The 12,091-nt window shown below is 45.0% G+C and overlaps 1 protein-coding gene across 5 annotated transcripts in view; it reads right to left on the bottom strand.

The window, feature by feature from the left end:
- The window catches only part of MACF1 (microtubule actin crosslinking factor 1), a 483,848-nt gene that overhangs the window by 379,699 nt on the left and 92,058 nt on the right, over nt 1-12,091 (bottom strand). For 2 of the 5 annotated variants that reach the window (XM_082247547.1, XM_082247538.1), the window contains exon 1: nt 2,669-2,852. The exons of the other annotated variants lie outside the window; for them this stretch is intronic. In XM_082247547.1, the coding sequence (XP_082103673.1) occupies nt 2,669-2,762 (94 nt within the window). In that variant the 5' untranslated portion in view covers nt 2,763-2,852. Of the gene's footprint in view, nt 1-2,668; nt 2,853-12,091 lie in introns of those variants that run through there. 5 annotated transcript variants of the gene reach the window in all.

Below are 12,091 nucleotides of genomic sequence, written 5' to 3'. Positions count from 1 at the left end.
TACATGTATAAAGCACTGTCCCCAGCATCGGCACTGTGACACTATAGATCTGGATGACTGCCTTGTCCAGATTGCTGCACTGGTAATAAATGAACCCACCTCTATTTTGGCTTAGTACTTCTTTAGGTCTTTTCCCTCAGGCTTTCCAAACAGGTTTCCCTGATCAGAAGCTCCATGCAGGTCTATGGACAGGTGGATGTGAATGGACATGTGTCAGTTTACACCCAACCACCTCCGGGTACCATCCAGGTATAAAAATAAAAAAAAAAAATGGAAAAGTGTTGTGTCCTTTACAGTTTGTGAACCAAAGCATGATGGGTCCGAGGTAGTCTATTGTAAACAGACTCAAGGCCATTTACATCTGGCTACCTATAGAATCATCACAGGTCTCCCCCAGTCGGTTATTAAAATGTAAACAAAAACTGGGCTGCATGCATATCATAAAACTGACACCCGTCCCATTCACCTCAAATACAGCACAGGAGCTGCTCATGAATCCCCAGCTGAATGGAGTGAATTGCCCTGTGTAAAAGCACCCTTACAGCCTAACGCTGGTCATACACTATACAATCTAACAGCACAGTCTCCTGTACATTTACCAAACCGATATAATAGGGGGAAAAACCTAAACAGTTCATTCAATTTGTTTCCAATCAAGCAAGACCTTGCACTACATAGCCGAAGTAAGATCTAAGACATTATACAATCTGACTGCACAATCTCTTTTCAGCCCCTTTCACACCATGGTTCTGATCAGGTCAGCCTGTCAGTTTTTCAGGCAGACCTGATCGGACCCTCTATGTGTCCCTATTGACAGACGGGTGTAAACAGACTTGTGCCTGTTTATATCCATCTACCTCTGATCTGATCCTGCCCACTAAAAAAAGAAATGAAGGGGAGGGGGGTGTCGGACCCCCTCCGTCTAGACCACATATGTCAAACATAAGGCCCGTGGGCTGAATCCAGCTCACCAGACCTTGTCATGTCGCAGCTGGAACATGGTAGAACTCTATTCTGCCACTCTCTTCCTGCTGTCACTTAAAAACAAAGAAGCACCCCTGAATCCTGCACTCTGTACAGAGCTCACCCCTGAACCCCACACCCTGTATGCAGTGCACCCCTGAATGCTGCACCCCGCACACAGCACACCCCTAAACTCCGCACTCAGCGCACCCCTAAACCCCGCACTCTGCATGCAGCGCACCCCTGAACCCTGCACTATGTACAGAGCTCACCAATGAAACCCACACCCTGTACGCAGTGCACCCCTGAATGCCGCACCCTGCACACCCATAAACCCCGCACTCTGCATGCAGCGCACCCCTGAATCCTGCACTCTGTACAGAGCGCACCCCTGAACCCCACACCCTGTATGCAGTGCACCCCTGAATGCCGCACCCCTCACACAGCACACCTCTAAACCTTGTACTCTGCACGCAGAGCACCCTTGAACCCCACATGCAGCAGTCGTAGAGTAATACTGAACTCTGATACAAATGGCCCTTTGAGGGGAACCATACTGCTGATGTGGCCCATGATTAAATTGAGTTTGACATTCCTAATCTAGACAGTTTGGAGGGCACCTGGGTGTAAGCTGACAGCCGCTCTGTTTACACTCGCCAGTCCATATATCAATGCGGGCTCTGCCCAGCAAAAACTGAGCAGACCCAGACCCGTCATCGCCCCCCCCCCCCCCCCCCCACTCTGATCAGCTGGGGATGTATGAGTGGATCCCCTGTTAATCAGAACACAGTCTACCCTGTGTGAAAGGGGCCTTAGATCTCCAATCATCTATGTAGTACAAGAAGTTGCCTGATTGGATACCAACTGAATGGATTGTTTAGGTTTGCCCTCAGAATACATCATTTTGGTAGATCTAAAGCTCACCACACACGTTTCAATCTTCCAACTAGTATGCAGTGCAAGGGTCTGCCTGAGTGGACACAGATTGACTGGATAGATTATATGGTTTTGGGAAATGTAAAGTTGATTGTGCTGTCAGATTGTAATGTGCATGGTGGTCTTGGATGAGATTGTATAGTCAGGCTGTAAAATGAGATTATACAATAAGATTGTACAGTGGATGGTCAGGCTGTAAAATGAGATCAGGTTGAAGGAGATAGTGCATGGTGTTCCTAAATGAGATTGTACAGTGTATGGTCAGGCTGTAAAATGAGATCAGGTTGTATGAGACAGTGTATGGTGTTCCTAAATGAGATTGTACTTTGTATGTATGGGCAGGCTGTAAAATTAGATCTGGTTGAAGGAAATAGTGTATGGAGTTCCTAAATGAGATTGTACAGTGTATGGAGAGCCTGTAAAATGAGATCAGGTTGTATGAGACAGTGTATGGTGTTCTTAGATGAGATTGTATAGTGTATGGTCAGGCTGTAAAATGAGATCAGGTTGTATGAGACAGTGTATGGTGTGCATTGTATAGCAGCAGAAGGCTGTCCTCTCACACAGTAGTAGTGTATGAGTGCTGTCAGAGCTCAGTATGAACTGTGAGAAGTAGGACTTTGCAGTGTCCCACCCAGGACTGCTCCTTGCCAGTGTTATCCTATGACATCCCAGTCCCTGGCATGGCCCTGTCACTGCCCTCAGCCTCCTCCTCATGAACACAGCAGCATCATAGAGGGAATCCTGCCAGGCTCAGCAGGATGTGTACCTTTGTATCTCTCCAGCACTCCCTCATACGCCCGCACGAATTCGTTCTCCTGGTTCCGATCCACCGGGAGCTGCCCCGGGATATACCCGGACATGGCGACCAATCCTCCAGCTGTGTGCCCGGTGCCCGCCGGTCTGTCCGGTGCCTATGGATCCGACTTCCGGCTCCTGTCTCCGCCCTGTCAGAGCAGAGGGAAGGGGACACCCAGCCGAGCGATAGGATAGTACACCTGGCAGTCTGGAGTGTGGGCGGGCACACACAGCGGACACTCGGGGAACTACCGTCACACTCTGAGAGGAGCATGGAGCCATCTAGAGGCAACCGGAAGAATCACACCAAAGACCGTCCTACAGTATAGGCAAAACTTAAAGAGGAGCTCCAGTCACCATAATCAGTTTTTATCTAAAGGCACCCCCATGGTTGGCACAGATTGTACATTATTATCCGGATACTGTTGCAAATGTAACTATGTGTGTTTTTTTTTTTTTTTAATCTGCAAAAAATGACCTGATCTCGGAAGCAGGCAGGGGCCATCGCAGTTCTGGGCATCTGAAGCCCGCTCGTGTCTATTTCCTGGACTGAGTGCAGCTGGATACCCAGCATGCACCCCCTGATCTCGCGCCTGCAGTGCATGATTGCAGGTTGACATAGCGATGGCGACGGCGTCAGATAAAGTCCCCGCCCCGTTGTTGTGGCAACCAAAAGAGAATCAGGCGATTCCCTTGGACTTCTGGGATCGATGACGCCGATATCCCAGGAGTCCAAGGGAATCGCCTAAAGTCGACAACGCCTAGGTAGACGGGACCGGAAGTGTCGCTGATACATTTAAAATAAAGGTTATTTGGACATAATTTATTTATTTATTTCAGGTTCTCATATAGCGCTGTCAATTTACGCAGCGCTTTACATATACATTGCACATTCACATCAGTCCCTGCCCTCAAGGAGCGTACAATCTAAGGTCCCTAACTCACATTCATACATACATAGTAGGGCCAATTTTATACAGGATCCAATTAACCTACCAGCATGTCTTTGAGGTGCGGGAGGAAACCGGAGTACCCGGAGGAATCCCACGCAGGCACAGGGAGAACATGCAAACTCCAGGCAGGTAGTGTCGTGGTTGGGATTCGAATCAGCGACCCTCTTGCTGCTAGGTGAAAGTGCTAACCACTACACCACTGTGCTGCCCATAATTAAAAAAAAAAAAATGAATATCCATTTAGGGCTGCACTGCGGATGGTCATGTAAGTAAAAGCAACTTGAAAATATGGGTGGAACTCCGATTTAATTTCATTTTGGATCGAGTAAGAGAGGGTTTTCACCCCATTCAGGTGTTTCTTATTGGGGAGATTTCCCTTCACTTCCTGTACCATAGCCAAAACAGGAAGTGAGAGGAAATTCCTGCAAAGTGAGAGTGTTCTATCAGATTACCATCACATTGTGTAATGGACATAGGCTTGAGCACAGCCTAATCACCCTATGTGGCACAGATTCCCCCTGTGTACACCCCTGATATTTCAGCAAAGCCCTGCTAACATGGCTTAAAAAATAAAATGTGTCATAAATAAATTAATAAAACAATAATAAAAAATAAAATAGCAAAAATAAAAACTACTGACACCATCCTCTGCCCTACTGACACCAATTTCTGCCTTACTGACACCAATTTCTGCCCTACTGACACCCTAATCACCCTGTGTGGCGAAGATCCCCCCTGTGTAAACCCCTGATATTAAGCCCCCTAATGGGGCTCCGAAAAACTTTGTAATAAAACAATAAAATAATAAAAAATAAAATAGTAAAAATAAAAACTACTGACACCATTCTCTCCCCTACTGACAACAATCTCTTGCCCTACTGACACCGTCCACTGCTCTACAGACATCCTAATCATCCTATGTGGCACAAAGTCCCTCTGATATTTCAGCAAAGCCCCATAACTGGGCTCCTAAAAGATTTGTAAAAAAAAATCAAATAGAACAATAAAATAAAAAATAAAATAGTAAAAATAACAACTACTGACATTTTTCTCTGCCCTACTGACACCGTCCACTCCTCTACAGATACCTAATCACCCTGTGTGGCACAGACTCCCCCTGTGTAAACTCCTGATATTTCAGCAAAGCCCCCTAACTGAACCCCAAAAAAATTCTAAAAAAAAAATCAAATAAAACAATAAAATAAAAAAAATAAAATAGTAAAAATAAAAAATACTGACACCAATCTCTGCCCTACTGACACCGTCCACTGCTCTATGGACACCCTAATCACCCTGTGTGGCACAGATTCCCCCGGTGTAAACCCCTAAAATTTCAGCAAAGCCCGCTAATGGGGCCCCTAAAAAAAATGTGTAAAAAAAAAATAGGAAACAATAAAATAATAAAAAAAAATATCAAAAATAAAAACTACTGATACCATCCACTGACCTACTAACACCAATCTCTGCCTGACTGACACCGTCCACTGCTTAAACTGACACCGTCCACTGCTCTCCCTAACAGGGGCACGGATAGCAATAAAAACCTGACAGGGGTTCTAATCCCTCTCTATTCTATCCAAAAGTAGTTATACTTTAAACTTTTGGGCTCAACATGACACATGAGTTCACTACCCATGCCATTTTCAGTTTACTGTTTCACTGCAGCAGGTCAGCTCTGTCCCGCAAAACGAGGTACCTGTACCTCACTTTTGGGACTGCTAGTGGGGGTGCGCCTGACCATTCGCCAAAGGGGAAGCTAATCAGCAGGTCCGGCACCCACGGTCGCTCCCCGTGGAGACAGAATGCAGACCACTGTTCTGTCATTGATAAACACAGGGCTCCTCTTATTTAGGACCACAGGTCTCTGTGTTCATGATGCAAGCACATCCCCCACACAGTTAAAAAGCAAACAAGAAAATTTGACAGTTGGAGCACCAACTGAACACAAGGTGGACTTGTGGGCACATCACAAGATAGACTAGAACAAAAAAATATAAAAGAAAAAAATGTATTGATATACAGTGAAAACTGGTTCCGGGGGGGGGGGGGGGGGGTCAAATCATCCTATACATATATAAAAAGAACAAGAATATATATGTATAGGATGATTTGAAACCCATAAAGCCCACCTTGCGTTCAGTTGGTGCTCCAACTGTCAAATTTTCTTGTTTGCTTTTCCGGATTATGGCACACTCTTGGTAGCTTGTTTTGTTTTACAGTTAGAAAGCACCCCTAGGGACACATTTAATCCTTTGATTGCCCCTGGTGTTAACCCCTTCCCTGCCAGTGTCATTAGTACAGTAACAAGTGCAGATTTTTAGCACCGATTACTGTATTAATGTCACTGGTCCCCCCAAAAGTGTCAAAAATATCAGTTAGGGGGTCCGATCTGTCCCCGCAATGTCGCAGTCCCACTAAAAATCGCAGATCGCCGCCATTGCTAGTAATGAATAAATAAATAAAAATGACATGAATGTTTCCCCTGGTTTGTAGACGTGATAACTTTTTCCGCAAACCAATCAATATACATTTTTTTTTACCTAAAATTATGAAAAAATGTGATTTTTTTTTTTTTTTTTTTGGGGACTGTTATATAGAAGAAAGAAAAATTGTTTTTTTGTTTTCTTCAGAATTGTCACTCTTTTTTTGTTTATAGCACAAAAAATCTAAATTGCAGAGGTAATCAAATACTACCAAAAGAAAGCTCTATTTGTGTGGAAAACAAGGACATCAATTTTATTTAGGTACAGCGTCAGTTAAAGTAACGTACTGCAAAATTGCAAAAAATGGCCTGGTCTCTAAGGGGGAAAAACCTTCTGGTCCAGGAGTGGTAAAGTGGACTTTTCAGTACTTTAACAAATCTGCTTGCATATATTCTCAGCATATCACATATAGCAGTAACAATTTTCAGAAAATCTGCTTTCAATAAAAACAGCTCTTGATCCCCAATCTAGTGACTGTGTTTACACAAGACATTGTCATTAGTCTACTGTAGGCAGGATGAAGTATGTTTTTAGTCTCCCCAGACTGTGGCAAGTCACAAAGTAAGAGGTTGTACAAACAGGCTGATCTGTTTAAGCAGGGCTGGCACAAGGGGTGGGCAGGAGGGACGGCTGCTTTGGGCGTCGTGGTATCATGCAAGGGTAGGGGCGCCATAAGCCAAGTTCCGAACACTGCAAGCTGATAGGAATAGTGACAACAGCATCTCACTACTCCTATCAGCTTAGTGCTGGACGTGACATACCAAATCCGAAGTGGAGGAGACAGCTGAGAGGAGATGCAGGCTGTGCTTTCTCTCCCCTCCAGCTCCTCCCCCTGCCACCGTAGCGCTATTGGATCAGAACTGTCAGATTCGGACTGTGCAGTGTTTGCTTATTATCCCTAATCTCCTCGCTCCTGTCCTGGCAGCAAAGAATGTGTGAAGGAATGTAGGATTGGGGATTTGTGTTACTGGAGGTAATTTGGGGGGGGGGGGTGATTGTGCTGGGGGCGAGGATGAGTGCTAGGAGGGGGGTTGAGGGGATCCATGCGAGGAGGGGAAATTTTGGGGGATTTGTGCTATGATAGAGGATTTTGGAGGCAGGAGGGAGGATTTGTGCTCACAGGGAAACAGTAAAGGGGTAGAGCATGGGTGTCCAACCAGTGGCCCTCCAGCTGTTGCAGAACTACAGGACCCATGAGCATTGCAAAGAAAATCCCATGAGGCATTGCAAGGCTGACAGTTGCAAGCATGACTCCCAAAGACAGAGGCATGATGGGACTTGTAGTTTCGCAACAGCTGGAAGGCCGCAGGTTGGACACCCAGGGGGTAGAGGATTTGTGCTAAGAATAGTGATTTTGGGGGGGGGGGTCGTGCTAGCTGGAGGAATTTGGGGAGGGGTGAGAATCTTAGTTTGGTGAGAATTTTTGCTTAGCCATACATAGATTGAAATTCTGATTTTGCTACATGTATGAGCAAGGTGGTTAAACAGACGCCAATCTTCTGATTGACTTCTGTACAACTCTCCTGTCGGATTTCCCCTACTTGATCCACACTGTCGGCTACAGCCTGCAAATCTGATTAGTGTATTCTGATGGTGGAGAAGTCTCCCCGTTGTCAGAACACAATAGCTCAGCGGGGAGGAATTTGATGTGGATGGGGGAATCAACCCACTGACTAAACAAGAAAAATGACTCACCTATGGCCAGTCTAAATATGCTCTCAGACTTGTTCATGACAAATTTCAGACTTGTCAGCTGGTGGAGAAGAAACCTGATAGAGCCGTGTTGAGTCACAGGCTGAGTTTTAACCTTTACATATGGTAAATATCCTAATGACTTTTATGTTGGATATAACAGAACATTTTCAATGCTGCAGCCTAACAGTCCTTAGATGTGGTCAGGGTAGTCTCACCCCCTTTTCACTCTGTGAAAATGATCTATGCATGCCTGCAGCATTATATTCAAAAATACATTGTAACAATCTTGTTAGAATGTATCTTATTTAGTGGTTTTATGTGAACAACAAAGATGTGATTTGCACATACTATCTATTCCAGCAACCTTACAATTAATACAAAACATTTTTTCAAAATAAAATTCTTTCTAATTTAACCTTTAATTGATTTTTGTTTTCCTCTAATTAACTCCCTCTTCCCCTTCTTTCCTTGGCTGTTTAATTTTTTACCTTTTGTATTTAAGCTTTTTTGTATATTGAGGTGTATTTTTTTTTTCTTTTGGGCTTGGGAGGCATTTTCACCTTAGACAGCAGAAGAGCTAGGATCCCATGTGGATCTGGTTTTTCATTTTTTCCCTTATATATGCTGGTGACCCTGCCAGTAACATACTTCCTGGCCTAAGGTGAATATGCTCACTCACTGTACTGTATCTATGAGGAAGCATCAGTGCCTTTCTAGAACAGGACATGTGTTAGGACTACAGAACACCTCCCCTCTGTTATCAAATATATATATACAGCAGGGGTGTCAAACTTGCGGCCCTCTAGGTGTTGCAGAGCTACAAGTCCCATCATGCCTCTGCCTATGAGAGTCATACTTGTAACTGCAAAGCATCATGGGACTTGTAGTTCTGCAACAGCTGGAGAGCCGCCAGTTTGACACCTGTGCTATACAGTATGTAGTAATAAAAAGTATTCGATGGTAGATTTATGGGACCAAATGAGAGAAAATAGGAGCGTTTTATTGTTAGGGTTTACATACCTAAACCCAAGTACAAAAAGTTTTTCTATATTGCATCTTACTAGCCCTTAGATGTGTTCTTTTTTTTCTTGCTTTTATTCCTTTAGTTTTACTGGTGATCCTACCAATAACACACTTCCTGTCCTAAGATGAATATCCTCACTCATCATACTGTATTGAGCAGCATTGGAAGTCAGTTAGGACTACAGAACAGTGTTCTGTAATCCACAAAAACAACAAGACACAATTCTAACTGAATAACAGTCAGAAGAGGCAGTAAGCATAGGAAGTTATGAGTTCACTAGATTTCTGGCGGGATCCATAGGTATTTTTGCACTTATTGAACAGAAACCATTTCAAAAGTATGTTTACCCACCTCAATACCATCATGTTACACCCTCCTATCTTCCTGGCCATTTTCAGTTTTCAGTGCTGTGATAGTTTTACTAACAATTACTTAGTCATGAAACACTGTTCCCTAAATTAATTATATGCCATTTATCTTTAGACACAAAGAGCTTTCTCTTGGCAGTATTAATAACCACTAGGACTATTAAAAGAACAACTTCAAAAAACAGTTTCCCTTTCTGTTGAAAAACATCAAATACAACTGTCAGGACAAACCAAAAAGGAGCATATAAGAGAAGTTCCTTGTTATGGCTCAGTCACATCAGCTACTGCATTAGAACACAGTGGCTGGTGTGTGGTGTGATCAATGCAGTGCCAATTGGCCAGCATTGGTGCATCGCACTGTTCAATTTCTTTTTTAAAAAACTTCTGACATTTCATTAAGTTATTTTGGGCGGCACCTGGTGACTGTACTGTGCTGGAAAAAAAGTATGGCCAGCTTTCATACAGCATCTGCATAACACCGCCACGCAGAGGTGTGAACTGGCCACATTGGACACAAGGCAACTTGCCTTGTCTTGCGGTAGGGGTGCAGCGAGGGTGCAGTGAGGGTGTGGTAGGGGTGCAGTGAGGGTGCAGTGAGGGTGTGGTAGGGGTGCAGTGAGGGTGCAGTGAGGCTGCGCTGGAGCAGACACTCAACACAGTCCCACAATACCTGGTGTGAATGGACCCTTATAGTTTATATACACCTAGATCTCTGGCAGGATTAACAGGTATTTAATATTAGGTGTAGAGAGGCGACCCCGGGTCACGGTGTGTGTTAGCAATCTACACCTGGCTTTGATTAAGGGCTCTTTCACACAGGCGGACCGTTCAGATCCGCCTGTCCGTTTTTTTAGCGGATCTGAACGGTCCCCCCATGCATCCCTATGGAGCATCGGATGTCAGCAGAGACATGTCTGCTGACATCCGATCCGTCAAATCTGGACGGATGGAAACCCTATTTTCCATCCATCCAGCAGATCGGATCGGATGGGATCGGATGAGAACGGACTGACGGTCCGTTCCTATCCAATTTCCCCCATAGAGATGCATGGGGAACTGACAGCTGTGTCTCCGCACACCAGTGCGGAGACACAGCTGTCATCCTCCTGCTCAGCGGGGGATCGGCGAATCGATCCCCCGCTGAGAAAAACGGAGTCCGTCCGACGGACGGAGTGTGCGAAAGGGGCTTTAGACAGGCCTGCTGATTGTACACCTGTGGGCTGGGTTCATGTTATCTCCAGGGTTGGCAATGAAAGCTCCCAGTTGGAGACAGCTGCACCTGGACAGACATGAGGTCTGTATATGGGAGTCAGGAGGGCACCCACCATCCCTGAGAAAGAGGGGCCGCAGTTGGCAGCCAGAGCGTGCAGGTCTGCAGGAGGCAGATGTAGTCTGCAACAGCGCAGTATGAAGCTGATCCCAAGAAAGATACAAGGGAGCTTGACAAAGGATACTTGTGTTGGTATGAGGATCAGACCTTGGGCCTAGGTGTGAGGCCTGAAGTAGCCGTGTGGCATGTGAGTAAGCCAGGAGGCTGAACTAACCATATACAGTAATGGTAGAACCCCTGCGAGGGAAAATTGCTGTTTTGTGAACTTTTCTTTATGCCTTTAAATAAACGTGGGTTGCCGTGCCCTTAAAAATGCAGCCTGGACTGGCACTACTTCTTCAAATCGCATGCACCACTTGAGTTGAATTGCCCCCAAAACGTTACATAGGCTATAATAAATCACTTTCAATGGTATATTAAACAGACCAAATGGGAACAAATAAGATAGGTTAAAGTGACACTAAACAAAATAATTCTATTCAAGTATGCGATCATAACTCATAAAAGTTCCTTCTATTGCTCTCCAAATTCTATTTTTTTTTTTTTTTTTTTGCTGCTGTAAAACAACTTCCTGTTAGCCAGTGGCTACATTGCCCCACTGTAGGAACATAGCTGCACTCTCTTGATTGCTCCAGAGACTGACTATAGACTGGGGATTGTGGACAATTATTTTTGTAGTGTGCATTGAGTGGTGTACAGTATTTGACCGGAACTAACATTCAGTGTTCACCCCAAATAAATAGAGGTGAGGAGGAAAGGGAAATGTTCGGGTGTTCACATAGGATGTTACAAAGAGGCAGAAAAACACAGTAATTGTTAAAAGTGTAACTCCACTTTTATTGGGAAAAAAAAAAACATTCCCCTCTGGGTGATCTATGTACATTACAAGGATTTTAACAAACTTTGTTATTCTGAAGAAATCATTGTTTGTTCCTCTGTGCTGAGTGGGTCAAATAGGAGTGGTTTCATAATTATCTATCAGCTGTGGCAGCTGCAGGGCTCTAATGAGGAAATTTGCTGGGCCTGCATCCCTTTAGACGTGTTCCTATTGGGAGTATCTCATCAAAAATGACACTTTTGTTGCAGGTCGTCAGACACTCCCCTTTCTCGGCGGCGCGCGCGCGCCGCCGGAGGCTCGCTCCCGCTGTATTCAGTCACAGCGGGAGTCGGGCCAGGGGAGGAGCAGCGGCGATCGCCGCTGCTCTTCCCCGATCGTCGGGGATCTAGTGTGGAGATCCGCCTGCTTGTGTAAACACAAGCGGGCGGATCTCCCAAGTGACAGGCAGGGTCAGATTGCAGGGTTCAGCATAGCTGAACCCTGGATCTGTCCTTGTGTCACACAGTCACCTCCCCCCACACACGTCAGTAAGCACCAGGCATACATTAACCCCTCCCTCTCCAATAAATTAACCCCTTCCCTGCCAGTGTCATTTTTACAGTAACAGTCCATATATATAGCACTGATTACTGTAGTAATGTCACTGGTACCCCCAAAAGTGTCAAAAATGTCAGTCAAGGGTCCGATCTGTCCGCCACAATGT

Source organism: Pelophylax lessonae (genome assembly GCF_965119305.1).
Source record: "Pelophylax lessonae genome assembly, chromosome: 2".
NCBI lineage: Eukaryota > Metazoa > Chordata > Amphibia > Anura > Ranidae > Pelophylax > Pelophylax lessonae.
Note: the sequence above shows the minus strand (reverse complement) of the source record. Positions and strands in the feature narration are given on the sequence as shown.